Source organism: Phacochoerus africanus, chromosome 13 (assembly GCF_016906955.1).
Source record: "Phacochoerus africanus isolate WHEZ1 chromosome 13, ROS_Pafr_v1, whole genome shotgun sequence".
NCBI classification, from domain to species: domain Eukaryota; kingdom Metazoa; phylum Chordata; class Mammalia; order Artiodactyla; family Suidae; genus Phacochoerus; species Phacochoerus africanus.
Window position 1 is genome coordinate 30,529,636 of NC_062556.1, and position 21,542 is coordinate 30,551,177.

General features: G+C 33.7%; 1 protein-coding gene across 1 annotated transcript in view; it reads left to right on the forward strand.

The window, feature by feature from the left end:
• The window catches only part of PCDH17 (protocadherin 17), a 99,338-nt gene extending 78,192 nt beyond the window's left edge, over positions 1–21,146 (forward strand). The window contains exon 4 of the mRNA XM_047756225.1: positions 16,444–21,146. Coding sequence (XP_047612181.1) covers positions 16,444–17,126 — 683 coding nt within the window. The 3' untranslated portion in view covers positions 17,127–21,146. The remainder of the gene's footprint in view (positions 1–16,443) is intronic.
• Positions 21,147–21,542: the final 396 nt, after the last annotated feature.

The window sequence follows — 21,542 nt, forward strand, 5'->3', positions numbered from 1 at the left end:
ACATGAGGACATGGGTTTGATCCCTGGCCTCGGTCAGTAGGTTAAGGATCCTGCCCTCTGAGCTATGGTGTAGGTTGCAGATGTGGCTTAGATCCCACCCTGCTGTGGCTATGGAGTAGGCCAGCAGCTCCAGCTCTGATTAGACCCCTAGCCTAGGAATGTCCAAATGCTGCGGGTGCAACCCTAAAAAAAATAAATAAATAAATGGAAGTTGTAGACTGTAACTTTTTCTCCTGTGACTTTGGCAAGGATTAGATTCTCTCTTCAGAATTTAAAATGGAATATAGTAACAAGGTAACTTACAGATTAATTATTTTCCTTCCCTAAACACATATTCTGTGTATCTTTATTCTCTCTACTGTGTTAAATATCACAATAGGCATTATTTAAACATGTGCACGAGGCAGACTTATTTTCAGGTCTTTCCATCTGTTATGGGAATATGCTTTAAGAGTAGGAGAGAAACATAAACAAATTAAACACGAAGCCAAGGGGAAAAAAGAAAAAAAAAAAGAAACATCTGTAGGGCAGCAGTGTGGAGAAAATGTTTGAGCTGCCTGTTATTAAGTATTCAACCTGTTTTACATTGGAATCCTGCATAATTACATTTCAGGAGAAGGGCAAAGGACAGATGTTGAATCAAGGTTAGAAATAAGAAAAGGAGACTGTTTAGGAAATAAAGCTACTTTTGCTCACCAAGAGGCATTTTTTGGCAGGCCTTTTAATCATCATCCGGTTTCATATATTCACTATACATTTCAATAACATTAATGCAAACAAAATGTTCTTTTTTTTAGTTGAAGAAAGTGATCATATACACTTCCATCATATACCTAACTTTAAGGTTCAGAAAAAGTAAAACAAAACCAAAAATGCTGCATTTCCCTTAATTTCATATTACTTAACTGTTTTATGTTGGTGAAAAAAGAGGAGACATTGTTACAGAAACATATATATTTCTCATTATTAATGTCAGTATTCTTTTAAAATATTGAAAGTTTCTAGGCAACTAAGTAAAATGCTAAATAAATTACAAATTGTTGTTTTAAGTTCCAGACAATACACATTGTGTAACTAAGAATAAGATGCAGCAAAAAAAAAATTATTAAAGCCTTGCTTTCTAGGGATATTAGACAGTTTGCAAGTTTAGTTTTGGTTCCTGCTTGTTTACAACTTCTACTTACTATTGAAAAGTTATATTTAGGAAAAATGTATCCATCATTATCATGAAAGTATTTCCCCATTGACCCAGGCATTCATATAGTTAATTTGCATTGTTTTTATCTCATCTAAACTGAAATACTCCCCCAAAGTAATTTTCTTCCAATAAGATTAATTCTTTTGTATCTGGGGAAATACCAATAAACCATCTCTTTAGGGACTGATCAGTCTAAAGAATTTTAATATACAATTTGAAATTGATATAGAAGGATTCCTGATTCAATTGGCCCTATTTTCCCACTTGGCTTTTCTATTTGTTAACTAAAAATATTTTATTTTTCAAGCATTCCCGACTTTGCTTTCCTTTGCTATCCTCACCCTACACACCATCACAAGTAGACTTCAGTCTGTTGATCTGCTTCCTCCAGGTGAGCAATTTCTTCATCTGCTAGCTTTCTTCTCTGTAATCCGAATTTTACTTGTTAGATGATGGCACTCATAGGACTATATACACATACATTATATATATAATATATATATGTATATCTATATTGTATATAGATATATACACATATATCCTTATATATATATATGCAGAACTTGTAGGCTTTATTTTTAGCATAGTAAATAAGTATTTATCCTGTTATATCTGTGTTGATATTATTAGTCTATCAGGAAAAAGATGTGTAATGTTAAGAGTTGAAAAGAGAATCTAAATATTCACTTATATTGGTTTTTTCATATTTATTATTCTTAAGCGAGTTTAAGTGGCTCAGTTCTTAATTATTTAGTATAAAAAATCTATCACTTGTATTCATTTCACTTTGGATATTGTGTAGGAAATGCTAAGGAAGAAATTGATGGAATGAAAAGTGGGCTGGAAGAGGAAAGGGGAATTGATTATTGTTCCTGGATGTTAGTTGTGGGTATAGAGCAAACTTCTCTATATCCTGAAGAATTGTATCACCCGAGAAACTCATTCCCTAAATTCTGCAATTACACTTCACATTAACTGTTATTTTGTAGACGTATATTAAAGACAACTTTTCACAGTACTTTGCAAAATCTTTACAAATCATCCTCACATAGATTCATGTATACATTATATATATAATATTGCTGTGCTTATAAAATATACATGTCTGGTATAGCAGTCTAACAACCATTGTTATATTTACTGGCGTAGCTTTATTCATGACAGAAAAAGAAAAGAAGTTGTATTATTTTCTGTAGAAATGAGTGGAGATTGGAGACAATATAAAAGTGAAGGCCTTAGACACATAACGTTGGAGTCAAAAAAGTTTTGCATGATTCTGATTTTGGAGGATGAGCTGGGATGTTTACGATGTGGGTGTGTATACACAAACACACACACATTCACACACACACCTATGTAAAATCTGCCTTGTTACCCTTAAATAATGTGATTTCATATTTACTTAATTATAATTAGTGGGGAAAGAGTTTTATTTCTCAGTTCTGTAAAAATTAAACTCAAAGATAATATCTATATCCATAGAGCATTTTAGCTTTTATTATTTTTATTTATTTTATTTTTTTTATGGCCACACCCATGGCATGTGGAAGTTCTGGGGCTGAAGTAATGCCAGATCCTTTAATCCACTGCTCTGGGGTAGGGATCGAACCCACATCTCTGCAGTCACTCAAGCCACTGCAGTTGGATTCATAACTCACTGTACCACTGTGGGAACTCTGCATTTTAGCTTTTAGAATATCAATTTTTGTCTAGTATTTTAGGTAGTCTTAAATATCTCCTCTCCTATTCTGAGCTCCGTTTTCTGTTCATGTTGATATTCCCAGTTTATGTGTGTATATGCACACAGGCACACACCTGTGCTTTGCCATGGCCAGCTTCCAACTTGAAATACAGAGCCATCTGGGAACTGTGGCTGAGGAAAACCAGAAGGTGTTATTAAGTGCATTAGGCCTTTTTTGTTTAATACCCACTAAATGATTCTTGAAAGGATTTTCTCTGAGGCAAGGCTCTTTCCATTCATTTCTATCTGGTATAGGAATGTGTTTTTTATCACATGCACAAAGGGGGCATGCATAAGGTTATGAATGCTTGCTTTTTAGTTGTATTTCTTTGTTGACAGTTGTCTGACGTATTGTAGTTATCTTACTGTTTCAGACTAATATATATATTTTAAAGTGTCAAGTTAGTGAAGCTTGTGAACATTTTCCATTAACATATATGCTGTAAAAAATTCTTCAATTAGAACTCAATTATTGGAGCTTATCGAGTGTAATCTTTTCCTGCATATAGATTTAATATAGATTTTATTCCTTGATTATCATTACACTATAATTATATATTATAATAATCATGTATGTATGTTATAAAATAATAAGAATAACTGTACCTTTTTGTTTAAATCACTGTCTCCCAAATATGTGGTTTCTATAGCTACAGTTTTTACATTTACAGACAGCAGGTGGTTCAATGAGTTATATATGTTAGACTGTACTTTTTAAATAAATGCTTAAACTCACATCATTTATCTTCGTAATTTTATGGAAAATTATATATATATATATGTTTAAAACAAAACAACCACACAGTAAATAGGAGTTCTGTTTTCCAAGTACATCTTACTTAGTAGTTTTTCCATTTTATAATATTACGTATCTCAATTACTATATTTACAATAATAATTAGTTAGGTAATTTTCTTTTGTGATCATGTACACTTTTTATCAATTCACTGAATAAATGTTAAAATAAATATTTTATGAGAAATTTGGCAGGTCAAATAAGTTAAATTGAATTTTAATTTAGCATGCATCTTGGATTTTAATGCTAATGCTAGATAATCTTAGATAAAGAAACACACTCATGTGAACCAGAAAAATTAAAATGTTACCTAAAAATTTAAGGTTAAGATGATACTTTCTCAAATTCAAGCAGATTTAATCCTAACTATATATCCAGTAATAGGTTCTGCATTCTCCAACTGACTTCAATTGTGCAATGCTCTAAAGGAATTTTAGAGTTCAATTACAAGATTGCTGCCGTTTTCTTAAAGCTTACAAAAAGATTTTCTATGAAAGAATGTATGCAAATTTACTTGTTACAATTTGTTCTTTTTTTAGTGATAGAATTATCTAGCAGATTTGTTTGGGTCAGATTACGGAGGGCTTTGAAAAACAAACTGAGTAGTTCAGATTATAACCTTTTTCATTATGACCATGGAAATCGTTAGGCAGCTACTCAAAAATAGATTTGACAGCACAAAGGATCACTTCTTTCTAAGATTGAGCATACATATTTTTAAAGGGAAGAACTCAAATATAGCATGCCCAAATTAGAAAAGACTATCTCAGTGAATCTCCTTGAGATGTCAATATGAATTTCCTTTTCAAGTAGTTTTAGATTATAAATCTGAAAATAAAATAAATTCTCATATATTTATATTTATTTCCCTGTTATTACTACTCATGGAGCTTACATTTTATTTTTATCATCTGTTCTTTTCTCTGGGTCTAGTTGATTATCAATTAAATCTCAGAAAATGCTCTCCAAGATAAGAAAGTATTTAACACACCATTGTAAACACCTTTTGATGTTTATAACTGCATTATGTATGGATACGCTTTCATATCCTTTTAAAACACATTTTAATAAAATCTTTGCTCTAATTCAAGGATAGTCTTCTCCAATAACTTTTTGACCCTTGATTTGATTACATAGCAGCATGATCCAGAAGGCCTCTTTCTATATGGGGGTTTCCTGACCTTTTTTACTCAGTTTCTTCTTTGATTCGGTGTGTTTTAATGATTGCAAAATATTAAAGCTGTTACTAGAAAAATGGCTTGTCATTGCCAGTAAAACCCATTACAAGATATACTTCTGTATATTTACTGTAGCACATGGATATTGAGTATATTGATTTTGTTTAAATTTTCATTCTTGGGATGACCCATTCATACAGGGCAAAAAACACTGGCTTCCAATAAATGCAGCACAGTGAAGATAATAACTGTATGGCTTTAGAGAAGTAATTACAAGAACTGTCTTTACTTAAAATGCCAAAATTATTTCTCCTTTCCATATATATATGTGTGTGTGTGTGTGTGTATACTATAATATATAAAATATATAAACATATATACTATAATAACAGTAGCAATAATAGTGGTAGTATTAGCAACTTTGTGGAAATTGTCTTAGTAAAATCAAGGTCAAATTGTTTAGGTTCAAACAGCCTATATTTTATTCTAAATTTATCTTTGGGACACTATCAATTTTAGCAGTTCTCTCAAAAATATTTCATTTCACGAGAGGCATTTTTTGGTGAAAATGCACATTTATTATCATTTGTATATGTGCATAAGTGCATACTGAGGATATTGAGATTCCATTTACTTTAAAATTATTATAACATTAACTTTTGTAGGAATTATTTGTGGAAAAGTAGAGTTTCATATATATCTTCCCACTTTAAATCTTAAAACATTTTTTGTATTACTTATTTCTTTAAAAAAATTACATTTTTTAAAATACTGATCTGAATGAGGCACCCATCTGTTCTTTTGGAATCATGTCCACTTAATTTAAGGAAACTTAACTGAAACTTTAGATCTATCTCTAGAGTAGAGGTCTATGAACTTAATGAGAAGCTTTTGGAGATGAGAATGTCATTAAAAATATAATAGTATTAAAATCTTTTTTAAAAATTCCATCTTCTGGAACTCCCAAATCCTATTGGCAGGCGTTGATTACTAAATAATAAGTAGCAGAGGATTAGTTGCATCTGAATTAACTGTTTTCTGAGATTGCTGAAAATGATTCCATTTCTGTTTGCTTGTCTCCAGCAATTGAAAACAAACAAGTGCTAAACACATGGTGAACAGTGGGATTTAAACTGGTAAATAGATATATATCCCAACAGAAATCAGATAGCAGTCAGGAGAGAAAAACCTTAATAACACAATCTTGCTTCTTACAAAGAGTTTGGCTTAATAGGCATGTTTTCATTGACCTTCCTTACAGGATTACCACTTTGCTAGCAGAATGACTTGAATTTCAGATGTATTCATCCATGTCATCAAAAATGGTATCATTATCAGAGATGGGGTTAGCATACACAAGCAAGAAAAGCATAAGGAAAACATCTTCTCCATAGCAGCATATTTAAATAGTCTTGAGTCTGAAATTCACAGTATTATTTAAGTTGCTGGAATTTTAAATTTGTCCTTGTAAACCAAATAGCTTTTACTAACTACTGCATGCCAGAGCAGCATGACTTTCTCATTGCATATAAATCAGGACTTTATGGAAGCTCCTTTAACCCATACAAGATTTTAAAATGACAAAGACTTTTTAATTAATTCACATATTGATGACAGCTATCAGATAAAGTATGAAATACAGAGGCAGCTACCTTAAAACAAAAGAGAGAACCTGGCACATTTGACCCAACAATGAAGGAGAAAATAAAAAAAACAAAAGGAGAAAACCCAAGAACGAAGAAGGAAACTTACAGATGCTGAGGTGTATGTTTTCAGGATACTCAATATTTTCCATAATTAAAAATTATAAAAAAGATGATTACTTAAATATAGGCTTCAATTTCAAATAACAGTGTCACTAATTAAAAAAAAAAATTCCCTCGCGGGAAATAGTCCGACCTCCATGTTTTAGTGGATACATGTCAGGTGGGATTTATTTAATTTATTTATTTAATTAATTAATTTATTTATTTTTATTATTATTACTTATTTAAAATGAAACCCTCAATAATAAATGGAGAGCTTTGGATTTGTATATGACTATGGTATTCAACAAGCAAATTTGATGTTACTTGAAATGTTATATATCTCATAGCAAAAGAGAGCTGTTATGTATAACTTTGTTTAGGTCCTGGGGTCATTCTGAAAACTGATATTATACCCTCATGAATGAATGGTTTTGAAATGAGTAATTTGTAGTTAATCATCCTTTACATCAATGAGATCATTCTGTTCAAATTCAGTAGTATGACTATTAATGTGTGTTCTCAAGGAATGGAGCATGAAAGAAGTACCATGATCTTGACTCTCAAGGGGTATAAGGAACTCAATGAGGCAAACAGATTAAAAAAAAAAAAAACACTTCTAGAGTTAGAGAGCAACACTAGAACATCTAATTCAATAGGGAATTGGTGTCATTATCTTTGTCCACAATGGAAATGCTTATTTGGGGGAACATTTTCAGGAATTTTCTTTTTTTTATTTATACTTCTTGATATCCAGAATAAACTTTGAAAATCTTTGGAGAGTCAACATTTTCCTTACTGTGGCCATTTTCCTTGCCTTGTAGGAGTAGTTATTACTTCTCTCACTACCTATAATGATCTTCTTTCTTCCAGACCTTCCCTCTTCTGGCCTTCTAGAATCCTTGAATCTTTCTCATACATAATCATATGCAGTCTTATGGTTGATTAATAATAACGGCAAACTCAAGAAAGCAGGAAGACAGGTAAAGTAGATGTAGGAAGAAAAATCTGTTTCAAATGCAAAATTACAAAGTGCAGGACTTAGGTTGTTAGTGTATAATATCAGTTGAATACATTAAGACTTTCTTTCGTTTAGGAGAAGTGGGATGAGATTCAAGCAGAAATGGGTAGCACGGGAGTTGGAATGACTGTGACAGGTTCTTTGTGCTCTGTTGGAAATATCATGGTTGGGAACAAAACTCTAGATATCTGTTTCCAGAAATAAATGCTGGTTTGAATACTCCTTGCCCTGCAGCCATCCCAGTTTTTTTATATATTCTTAAATGCTGTTGCATATATTCCAATGAATCACCTGCATATTTCAAGAATCTTCTGAGATTTACAATGAACTACTCAAATAATTATGTTAGTGCTCCATTGCCTGTTAACTAAATTTGTCTTTTATTCAGAACTTTTCCATTTTCTTTTAAATTCTAACCGATTTTCCCTACATAATTTTATTTTTGGCACTGCAACATACTTCCTTCAATCTATAAAGCTAGTCTCTTTATTACCCTGTGAAATGCACACTTCTAGGTGGCAATTGTTTTACTTTCTCATCTCTTTTCCTGGGGTGCCCTGACCCTGCTCTCCACTATCTGTTGAAACCCTAATCATTTTTTGAATTGCAAATCAAACACCACCTCCTATGTAAAGCCTTTCACATTATTACAGTCCACTCTTTTCTCTGTATTTCTGTTGCTTGACATTAATATTACACAGTTCAAAATGTAGTTGATCATGAATTATACCCCTATGCTGGTTTTACATGAAGTTTCTAATTTCCTATCAAAATGTAAACTCCTTGGTGAAGAGATACACTCTTCCAGACTCAGGCATTTTAGAGATGGGTAGACATAGATTCATTGGCCACAAATTTTTACCAGACACAGCACTCTTCCACAATATTCTATAGAAGACATCTTTACTTAAAAACTTTCCAGGCACAGATTTGGTGCTTAGCTCATCCTTACCTTGTGAATGATTGAGTGTAATTTCTTTAACTGCTGAATTATATACATCTGTTTCTCCCACTGAATCTGAGCTGTCTTTACTCTGGTGGGGCGTTTGGGTGGTATTATTTTTTCTTTGAAAGGTTATTTCAGCGTCTCTTTCTCAAAAAATAATAATAATAATAATAATGAGACCTGTTCCGTTTAGTACAGCCAGTTCTCCTCTGGGTACCTGTTAAGAACGAGATGGCCCCATTTATCTGTGCCTTCACTCCCAAGCATCTGCTGCTGCCCCAGATGATGGCTCCATCTATGTATGGGTTTGGGGTGGGAGGGAAGCAGCTAAATTTTGAATGTTAATTTCAGAACAGTGTGCCAGAGGACTCAATTATATACGTGCTATAGGTTCCCCATGCATGGTTTAGGTTCTCACCTTATATTTCTGGTGCTTTCATATCAGATTTCCTTATATCTTTTTGCTTTCATTCCTTAACATATGTTTCCTTTCATTTCATTTTCCTTCATCTCAGAGCATTATATATGGTTGTCAATATACATGCCAGAAAATTCATTCTGGTACACCTATTGTTATGTCCAAAGGGTCACAAACACTTCAGACCATCCCTGAAGGTGTACAGGTGCACTGGATTGTAAGTGCAAATTCTCCAAGCGCTCCAAATACCCAGCTGCAATTGGATTCAGTTGAATGTGATAGAGGCCAGTGGTTTCTGGTGTCTGAATGCAGCCGTGGCGACACGTTCAGAAGCATTGTGTGCTGCAGGTGCACGCCAGAGGATTGGCACTTCAAAGCTGCCATGGTTTGACTATTTGATAGCATTATAATAACTTCTTCAAAATGTGCTCTCCGCCGATCAACAGCAGATAGAATGGCATTTCACAACCAAGGTAAAATCTGGAAGCCAGATTGGCAGTGCTTTCACCTAAAAATATATACGTTTCTCTCACAGTATTTTTATTATGTGAACTATGGTTCTAAACTCTGATTTCTTATGGCCAATTATTGGGAAATTATTTAAGTTCCTGGTGTCCTCTACCCTCTAAAGTTTTGTCATTGTATCACTGTCAGTATGTGTACAAGCCTCCTCATGAAATGAGCAAATGAGTATATTGTAACAAAATATGTGCATATTTGTGTATCAGTTTCCTGATTAGTAAAACACCCCAGATCACTGTGTACAAGTAAGAAACATGGGAAATATAAGGTAAAAGATTGCTTAGCTAAAAAAAATTGATTGTTCTCTGATGCCATATCTTCCCTTGCCCTTCCCTTTTCTTCCCTGCATAAGTGATATGCCAAACTTATTAAAAATTATGCTAAAATTAAGCCTGAAAGTCATATGAACACTAGCAGGAAGAAAAGTGTGTGATTAAATTATAACATTGGGTTACTCCCTTCCATTTTTTTCCACACAGGGCAAAAACTTTTGAGACAATGGTCCAACACTGTCTCTAGAAACAATATTGACACTGAAATGTTTACCCCTCTCAGAGTCAGAGAAAGTGAAATCAGTAGGTTTATTTTTTATTGCATACTTTTTAAGTTGGAGTATAATGGCTTTACAATGCGGTGTTCATTTCAGGTGCACAGCAAAGTGATTCAGTTATACATATACATATATCCATTCTTTTCAGATTCTTTTCCATATAGGTTATTACAGAATACTGAGTAGTTTCCTACACTGAGCAGTAGGTCTTTGTTGGTCTGAAATTTTCTTTTTAATTAATATACTCTCAAATGGGACATAGACATCATAAATAGAAGTCATTTGAATGAATATACATTGTTAAGGTGTCATTTATATGGAATGACTCAGCCTATCATCATGACAAGTGTAAAGTGTTTATAGGATGGTAAAGGGAAGTCAATAATGATCAACATTGCCAAAAAGGGAAAGAACTATTTATGGTAGAAAAGTGTCTGTTCACAGGAGGTTGTAAATTATGTCAATTTACTGAAAGCAACATTTTATTAGAGGTTTGGTAGACTGTATTCCAATGAGATTTCTGTTTTCATATTTGTATTTTTTCTCTGATATGTTAGAATATATTGAGACTAATTGTAATTTGTTGTGCTTATACAAAATTGTGTATACATGTGTGAAATGGTGTTTGTGTGTTTGTGTGTGTGCTGAAGATAGAAAAAAGGCAGTATAGCAAGCTGCAGTTATGTCATTAAAGCCTTTCAGTAGAAAATTGGTACACATGAACTGTCAGTCTAAGGTCCTGGCTTGTCATTGTTTACTGGTAGATCATCTGTGATGGGCATCTACTTTAGATTCTGCAGAGTTACTCTCCAGAACACTTGTGGCCAGCCATAAATAGAGATGGGTGCCAGCTCTCTGCTTTCCCAGACAGTTAATTAGGTGTTATGAAAGCTTACGTTGGTGAAAGAAGGTAAATTAGAAATAAAAAAGAAAAATGAGAACAAATGAAAAATGAACTTCCATTTATAGAGTTGTCTACCTGGAAACAACTCTAATTTTAAGATACTGTTAGAAACAGTAGCAACCACCACACTAATAGAAGATATTTAAAGCTGTTTACAAAGCGGCAATAAGACCATTTTGTTGACTGTCATAAAGCACAGAAAACTCTCAAATATCCTTCCCCCATGGCCACAGCACTTTAGAACTTCCTCATTGATGTTCTGATTTACGGATGTTGGTTTTCAGACTTCTAAGACACAGACATTTATTTCTTCATTATAAAAATTAAAGCAGATGCATATTTGAAACTCTTATTCTAGAAACTATATGCATGTTTTAAGATGTACAAATATGTGGGCTCCAGAGGCATTAGTCAGATTTGAAATTAAGGGGAGGAAATCCTTTCATGTCTTCTAATATTTCCCTAAGTGTTAACAAATTAATTGCCAAGTATCTCTCTTTGGGTGGTGTGGTATAGTGCTTTGAAGACAGGGAAAATAAGCTTATCTTCTGATTTGTAATAAATTTCTTCCTGAGACTGAGATAGATTAGAATAAAGAGATGGTTTACTCTGAAGTAAGATATTGTATGGACTGGTCCCTCACCCTGTTTCCTTTGCAGTGTACACCACTGAGTCATAACACACAAAGATTTTCTCCCTGACTTTTCCCCAAATAACTATGTTGAACAAAGGCCCCTTTATCTCTCTTAATCCTTGCTAGTTTAAAGAGTGTTTTGACTTCAAATTTTAATTTTATACATAGTAATTTTTGGTGCCCCTTTTCCATCTTGAAATGACTGAGCACTCAATGATATATTGACAGTTCAAGGGTTAGGATCACATTGTGAATATTAAAGTTTGATAACCTTTGCAGAAGAGCGCTAAAATCCAATAATTCGAGGGAACTTATACTTTTAATTATTTTTTTTTTTACTGAAGTTCCGTTGATGTACAAAGTTGTGTTAATTTCTGCTCTACAGCAAAATGACTGTTATACACATATGTACATTCTTTTTAATATTCTTTTCCAATATGGTGTATCCCAGGAAACTGAATATAGTTGGGGCAGATAATTTGATGTTTTACCAAAATCTTTTTTCCTCATATATATGTAACTTTCACAATGACTATTCCTTTGAAGGTATATTTTTGAAAGAAAATAATTGTTTTCTTAATATCTTTAATATTAAGTTTTTACTATTGCCTTTGGAATAGATAATCAATGAGATCCTGCTGTATAGCACTGGGAACTATATCTAGTCACTTATGATGGAGTATGATAGTGTGAGAAAAAAGAATGTATGCCTGTACGTGTAACTGGGTCACCTTGCTATATAGTAGAAAATTGGCAGGACACTATAAACCAGTTATAATGGAAAAAATAAAAATCATTATAAAAAAGATTAAATTTTTAAAACAACTTAGTCTAGGTTAAAAAACAGAGACAGAGCTTTTATATTTGTCAGCCAATGTAAATATGTAGGTTTCAAATATTTTTATGTCTAAATTGATTTGAATTATATAAAATTTTAAAATCAGAAGTAGTCAAGTTTTTTATCCAATCTGAGAATTCACGTTCATAGTTGTAGGGCAAAGAAAAACATTAAAATATTTTTATTGGAGATTTTTAATAAAAATTATGTATATGTAAGTTGTATATGTTTTTATATTTATAAATGTTTATATAATATATATATATGTTATTCTTTACATTATAAATGTGAAACTTTCCTGTGCATTTTATTCATTTACCTGTATTTCTCTTATGGTAGTTACTGATTTTTAATTTTTAGGAGTACATTGGCTATGCATCTGAATTTTTAAATTTTGTTTGGACTCTTTCCTGGAGAAAGCTCAGTTTTATTGCACACTTAGAAAGATCTATACATGTGTATGTGTGTCTATGTGTGTGTGGTTTATGGTGGGCACCTGAATTGCAAGTGCTTATAGTCATCTGAGTGACTCTATCTTTTGCAAAAAAAATCATATAAATTAAGATGCAAAATTGAAACAAGTAAGATGATTGTGTTTAGATCACCCCTCTTGGAAGCTTGTGTAATAGTCAGATGTGATTATAGTAGTACAGAAAATGATTCTTAATACTAAACAAGTATTTAAATTTATCTGATTGTCACAAGATCCTTCAGGAAATTTTAGATTTACAAGGTTAGACTAGACACTGTAAACTTCCTCTACTGACAGAACTGCCTAGAGTTCCAGCTATTGGACTTCAGAATTGTTTTCATTTTACAATATAAACATACTTATCTCTTAGTTTCTCTCATCTATATACCTTTTGGATTATCCTGCCTTTCTTGGCAAAGGGTGCACTCTGTGAAAGGGTAATCCTGTTATACTAAAGGAAAGGATGAGAATGAGGGTAAATAATTTCTTTGTAATCCCAGACTGGTCCAGAAGAAAAAGTGGATCTTGGATCAAGGGTCTCCAAATTTGTTTTCTGCCTAGCATCTCTAATTACGTTTTTTGATGCAAATATCTAATCTGTGCAAATAGTGGCTATCTATATAACCTGCTTCTTTTTCATATCTATCATTTAGACTTCAACATATCTATTGAGCTTTCCCTTAGGTACAGAAAAAAGATTTGTTATCTACCTTTTTAGTTCTAGGGCTTGAGAAAGCCCTCCACAGTGTTATTTTTTATTATACACACTTGGTTAATTGAGGGGAGTTAAAAAAATAATAGAAGGCATGCATAGTAGAAATATCCTCAATACAACTGCGCTTCCTTTAAACCCCTCGTCCCCCCCTCCCCTCCTTTCTCCCTTCCTCCTCCTCTCCTTCCCTCTCTCCCTTCACTTAGTTTTCTTTCTTTCCTCTCTCTTTTTTTTTTTTTACCATGTCCATTTTTTTTTTTTTGGCCTAACTAGTCACTCATTATATACTGCCTATGTCTCTTTTATGTACCTATCTACTATCTATTTATTTATATTTCTTCAGCAATAATTCCACTCTTTCATAAATTCTTATATGACTCTTGGCAGTTACATTGTCCACTTTATGCTCATAGTTTCTGCTGCTTGTACAAAAGTGCTGATTTTCTTCACTGTCTGTGAACTGCTGCTGTCAAAATTACAGTCTAATCGTAAGGTGAACAGCATATAATGTATCATAATCAATACTCAAAATTTGCTCCCTAGGATGTGACAGAGTAAAAAGCCACAGAGTTTCAGTAGTGAAGTGCAAACAATCATCTCATGTTGATGATTTCAAATTCAAGGTCGATTTATACTTTCATATATCTGCATTATTCTAAATCACTCACTTTCTTCTTTAAACTCATATCAGATTCATTCAGAGCTGGGCTACCCAAATTGCTGAAATTGAGGCCAGTCAATATTGAAATATAAAGCTATGTTGTATTTCAAAGAAAATGTATAGTCTATAAAGGATTTTTTAAAAAATCACAGCTTTAAAAGATACAAAGTATTACCAAGTTTCATAGCACATTTAAAGTATTACCAAGTGAAATAGGACATTTTCCTACTGTATTTTTTGAAGGGTAAAACTGGTTAAGTGAAATGATACATATTATTTTTTTTTCCAACACTTACTGACAGAAATATAGAGACATAACATTTATAATTCCTTTTCAGATTAGATGATATAAACAGATACCTGACATTAAGCTTTTCAGATATCCTGTTGCTTAATTTCTGCTCTACTTTAAATTTACCCAGGAATGCGTTCTAGAAAATTTTATGTGGCTAGATCCTTCTGCCGTTTGTGTCCATCTGTCTGACCACCTTTCAAATCATAGACAGTATTTGAGTCTGTAGGTAGATAGTTTTGTTTGAGGCTACATTTCTCAAACATTCTTACCTTCATTACATAATAAACAATGTATTTAATCACTGATAGGTAAATATATTTTCAAAAATATGACAAAATTAAAATAGAGGTAAACCCTCTAGATACTTTTTTAACACTTCACGTGTGAGTGATACATACTATGAAATATCGTAGGATTTTTGTTCTATTAAAACACTATTTTCATTCTTTTATAAAAGAGTTTTTTCCATAGGAAATTATTTTATCCTAAAACATTTTGTGGTTTATTTTCTTTTTCTTTCTGGATAAGGAATTATTTATGTGTTCTAGATATGAACTCAGATTGGGGATGTGACTTTGAAAAGGAACTGTGTAGATCTATCAGTGCTATTAAATGTACTGCTTTCTATTTTAAATATCTTTATGAGGATTTTTTTTTTTCCTTGTGTAGGACACTATCCATTTGTAGAGATCCTCTCGCATCAATTAAATGGCAATCCCAAGGGTTCCCAAATGTGTAGGGAATTTTATTCCCATCACATTGAGGTAAATTGTAAATATCCTCTCCTGAAAAAAGTCTCTGATTTAAAAACAATCATTAAAGTTAAGGAGATCAACCATTTGTAGATGAAAGGGACAACTGGGAAGATGTAGTTCAAGGTTATAATGTAAAATATTGAGGTCATGGACCTATGTGGTTTTTGTCATAATGATGGAATTTTCTTTCGTTCTTGTTCAGCATCTTTGAAATAGTGATCATTGAAGAATGCTTTATTCAGATTATCTCCACACTTATTGCAAAAGAGAGAAGCAAAAATTCTCACAGAAAGCATCATCATTTAGAATAAGAATCATGATTTGTCATTCATTCTGAACTATATCAGTTGACTAAATCCATTTTCACCTACTTACACCGAAAACAAAAAGCTGAAGTGAAGAAAACTGATTACATGATCAATACGCAAATCTAATACAATAGGAATGTGCACTTTTTGACAAGCTTATTCATAACACATTCTGATAGAAAATTCCATTTCCTACTCTCTGTGGGAAAAGTTGGTTTTTAAAGGAAATTTTTTATTTCATGACTGTCACCAAAATAACAATTACAAGCAAAATAGGGATAAAATATGAAAAAAAAAAAAAGAAAAAGCAGCTTAGTACTTGTCATGGAAGTTTGCAATCCAGTTTTTGCACTGTTATTTGATTTGAAAAATTAATCCTCATAATCCTTTTTGAAGTTTGCTGTTTCCAGGATGGGTTATACAGAACAGAGACTAACTGATAGCCTCAGGAGGTTAGTTTACAGAGATGCTCTATTCTACTGAGAATGATTCTCCAATGGCCACTTTTTACTTCTTCCCAGGCTATGGGAATTCGTTAATATCTAGAGGATAGACTTAAATAAAACCATTGTCTCAACCAGCAGGTTTATGCAACCATCCTGAAATGTTTTAATTATTGTTTTCTTTTCCTTTTTAATTAAGAGACCAGAGGTCAAGCAAACCCAGGGAGAGCCTATCACAGTCTCTCGGTAGAAATGTAAAAGCAAACCTAATGATTGGATTTGCTGTTCTCTCTTTTGTCTTTGCAGAACCTGAAGAGTGTGTTAATTGCACAGATGAATGCCGAGTGCTTGGTCATTCTGACAGGTGTTGGATGCCACAGTTCCCTGCAACCAATCAGGCTGAAAATGCAGATTACCGCACAAATCTCTTTGTACCCACAGTTGAAGCTAACGTTGAGACTGAGACTTACGAAACTGTGAATCCCACTGGGAAAAAGACTTTTTGTACATTTGGAAAAGACAAGCGAGAGCACACGATTCTCATTGCCAATGTGAAACCTTATTTAAAAGCCAAACGTGCCCTGAGCCCTCTCCTCCAAGAGGTCCCCTCAGCATCAAGCAGCCCAACCAAGGCATGCATTGAGCCTTGCACCTCAATGAAAGGCTCCCTGGATGGTTGTGAAGCAAAACCAGGAGCCCTGGCCGAGGCAAGCAGCCAGTACTTGCCCACTGACAGTCAGTACCTGTCCCCCAGCAAGCAGCAGAGAGACCCTCCCTTCCTGGCTTCTGAGCAGATGGCAAGGGTCTTTGCAGATGTGCATTCAAGAGCCAGCCGGGATTCCAGTGAGATGGGCGCTGTCCTGGAGCAGCTTGACCACCCCAGCAGGGATCTGGGCAGAGAGTCGGTGGATGCAGAGGAAGTCGTGAGAGAAATTGATAAGCTTCTGCAGGACTGCCGGGGAAATGACCCTGTGGCTGTGAGAAAGTGAAGAAAAAAAAAAAAAAAGCATTGGCATTTTCTTGTCTCTTCTGTCGATTTAAAAATGATCCCTCCTGGTGACAACCCCATTTTATAGGGACAAAGAAAGACCGATGCTGCTTTAAGGCTTTTAGTGAACATCTGAAGTGCCCACAAGTATGTTCTTTTCACTGCTGTTTCTATTTCAGAGATAACAATGGTTTTGTTTTGACCAAACTTATATCAGGACAGAATTAATGATGCTCAAAGGGAAAAGAAAAACAGAGAAGAAGGAGAGAAGAAAAAGGAGGATGAGGAGGCGAGTTACCTTTTGACAATCTGTTAGGAAGGTATGCAGTGTGAAAATGGAAGTTTATTCTGATCACTCTGAGACTGTCCTCTGTGATTTATGCTGACTTTAACTGTTTACCTATAAACCCCATACAAAGCAGGGTCATAATTTGTGATCTGTGGTGGATTTCTAGCAGTCACCGCAGGCTTCTACTGAAAGTCCCGAAAAGACCTTGCAGTAGTCCAAGCTACACCAAACATTAACACATATTTGTGGTAAACATTTCTGTATAAAGTTACCTGCCACACACATAAACACAAAGAACATTCCATGTCATTAGTCGGAAAAAAAATTTAAAAACTGGGTCATTTGTGAAACACCTCATGTTGTATAAAAGTTAAATGTAAAATGATATAGTCCATTTTGTCCTGCACACACACAGACTAATTCACTTCATTAAAGGAGAAGAAGATTTAAAGGTTTAAAATGCTCTTTAGCATTTTAGTGTCCAACAAACATATAAATGGTCATGGATATGTTTTAAATATGACCTAGAAAAGTTTGAAAATCAGTTACCATTGAGTGATGATGTTCAGAGACAATTAACATGATTAATATGTTTTATTCATTTGTGGACACTAAAATAGCTCAGGAAAGTGAAAATGTCTTGGACATACACAAATCACATGACCACTTAAATGTGCAAATGTAAGAAGATTCAATGTGTTTACATCAAATGACATATTTTTTATTGATTTATTGCAGATTCAGTGCATATGAGCCAAATTGTTGAGTGTATAAGAGCTATATTGTGTATTTTATTAAATTAATATATAGTTGTGTTGCAAAAATATTTGGGCTTATATTGTAAATGGCAAGTGTTGCCTCGGTAGCTGTCGAACTCTATGAGTTTTGTTTTTTCCTGCTTCCTTTTCCCCATGGAGTGTTGGAAGCAGTGCCTCAGAGCAAAGTCTCTTGTTTAATGTATAGTCTACCAAGTACTACAGTACATAATCTGTTCAAAATGTGTTTGAGTGAGCTGATGGAACTAACTGAAAGGTCAAAAAATACATGTCAGTCATGGTTACGTGCAAGTCCTTGTGGAAGCTTTTATTAAAATCATGCTATATCACAAGAATTACATCTGTACCAATACCTGAAACTTCTTCACATTTTTTCAGTAACATAACAACTTCTGCCTTTGTAGATATCATACTGTTGATTGGTTCTAAAAAGTATCTTAAGTGGTTCAAGATGTGTGTTCCCATTATATTTCAAAACCATGCAAAATGCTTTAATGCATGTGTGGTACCAGCACTGGTTACTTGCATTGTGTTTTGTTTTATAAGAGGTCTGGGTCTTAACAAAAGGTTTGCCTTTTTTTTCACTGCTCTTCTGCCTCTTTTTATTGGTGTCCTTTGAGAACAATACACCTATTCCTTCATTTGGTTGCACCTTTCCTTGTGACATTTAGCAAGTTTCAAACTTACTTCCATATGAGGCTAGGAAACCTCAAATTTCAGGAATTGGGAAAAATAAAATTAGTACTTGCAGAAGTAGCAGCAGATGGGAAAATGCCTTGATTGACATTTTTCTTCAGCATTTAAAATTTTTGGCATTTTACAGCTTCATGACAAACAGTTTCCAGCCCATACCTTAGAAAATGTGGTGCTGAGTTAAATAAAGGCTGTTTGTGCACTGGAGCAGAAAAATGCATTATTTGCAAACTGGTGGAGAATTCTGTGCCTTCTTTCCTGGCCACCAAGCCAGTGTAGAAACAGCATAAATGTCATAAAATCCTTATATTAAAAACAAAAACAAAAGCAAAAACAAACATTGAAATGAATTAGTTTTTGTAATTTTCAACCTCAAAAAATCCAACTGAAAATATTTCTGTCAAATGCCGTCAAGATTTTAGACTGTACCTCGTTTGCAAAACTGCTTGAAAGGGAAGAGTGGACAACTCCCATCAGCCTTATTCTCTTGAGAACTGTATTTGGTTCCTAGTTACAGCCTTTCCAAAGCTCTACTCTTGGTTTTTTTATTCGTAAATGTTTAAATTAGAAAAGAAGGGATCTTGTACATGTGAAACCTAATTGACTCTCTATATTTTGGACAATTTATGTATCTGAAATGTGTTGTCTCTGTTATATGCTGTTATTTTTTGCCAGGAGACTACAGGTTGATTGAGCTTGATAGCTGAAATTCGATGGAAAACTGATTTCCATTTAGTCTGACCAAGTATTGCCTCTCTCTTACTAGCCAGATAGCCAAGTAGTAAAATCTAAGGCACTATGTAAATGAAATCAACAAAGAGAGTAGGATTTATTTTTAAAATGTTCTTAACGCTGAGTAACCAGTTGTTCAATTTCTTATATGTGTCTGAAGACGTTAAAATAATATCAGATTTTAAGAACTGGTTGTGCCAATGTGTGAGGGATTACCTTTAGGCTCTCTGTCACCAGTGATTTACTAGTGTTAGCTGTTTAATACATTATCTGTATTTAGTAGTGATTATTTATTTACAAGTTGGTGGTAATTCAACAGTCAGGACTCTAAGCTTTTATAGTTGAATTGAGGGAATCTCGCTTTTATTCATTTGGCTGACAACTGCCTTTATCACAGACCTCTGGTGCTTGGCTTCCAAGGAAGTCTATGAGATGCCAAAATTACCCCTTTGGGGAGCAGCTCGCTCGAAGGGGTGATGCATGATCAAACAGTGATGTATGTCAAGGGGTTTCAGCATAATTCAGAATGTGAAAAAATTACCTTAGTTCACATCTTCCGATTACTAAAAATCCCACACATTCAAAATGAATAATAATACTTTGTCTTTTACGTCCTTAAATAACTGAAGTCAAGCACAGAAAAAGAATTTATAGAGATTTTCATAAGAAAGTCAAAGTTCTAAAAATTGTTTGTTGTTGAACTAAAACAATATCAGTAACAAAACAATCTTTTCATAAAATGTCAGTGATAAAAGATCTTTTCATCAAAATTAGAAGTAGTGAGAATCAGTGTTAGTTATACCTATACCAAAGTAAACATTAAAGAGACGTATCATGCAATTTCAAAGAATGCTTTCCTATTATTTCTTAACCTGACATCCTTATCCTTAATGCAAGCAACACGTAAAGATTGGCTCACTACTCCATAAATTAATTGAATTCCTGGTAGGGAAATTGACTCATTTTGTTTTTCCTAAATTAGCTGAGATCTTGTAAAACATGACTTCCATTTAAAGAATCTAGGTACCGTTCAATTGAAAAAACGACACCATAAAGAAAAAAAGTCATGTAGTGATAGAACAGTCTGCTTTATTAGAACCAGGTTAAAAGCTGTTTGTTGCCTAATGGAGTAGAAGTTGCTGAGGTCAACAAGTTGACTGAGGTTTGGCATAATATATGCCCACTCTTTATTGTCTAATTATATTCTTTTGACAACAGACAGCATTTTTCGGAGCGTTAATTCAAATGAGAGGTTTGGCTATCAAGATGTGTTGATTTGAAATGTAACTGAATGAGCCCTGAATAAAGTCTGACTTTTCCTGGCCCTAGTGTTTTGCAGGTTGGCTATTCCCATTTATCAGCCCCATCACTCCATAAGGTTCTTAGCTGCACCAAGTGATTGGTGAACAAGGACAACGGCAACAAAGCAGCATACATTGTATGGATTTATCTCAACGCTATTGTTAAATGGCTGTGTTTAATGTGACCTATCTGGAAAATGAGGACTCCGAATAAAAAGCTTATACTAATAGTGGTGTGCCTTCCCTTGACTTCATTACTACGCTGCATACCGTAGGGACCCTGATCGTAATTATTTTGGAAAACAACTATGGTATCACAACTGTTTTTGTTAGTTCTTTATTTGCCAGTAAAATAAGATTTGGGAAAGTTTTATTTAACAATAATGTCAAAAGGTTCTCAGTGGGAATGGGTTATCAGTCTTCCAGGTTGCTTAGATAAGTTGGAAAGTCAAATAATTACCACGGATCAAAGCCTAATGGTATTGGTGGCTTTTGTTATTTATAATTGGTTTGAAGATAATTTGGTACAAAATCTTAAAAGATGTCAGAAAAGTCATTTTTATAAGATCTCTCATAATCTTATATGGCTGGTGAAACCATGTATTTATAAATGGCATTTTATTTAT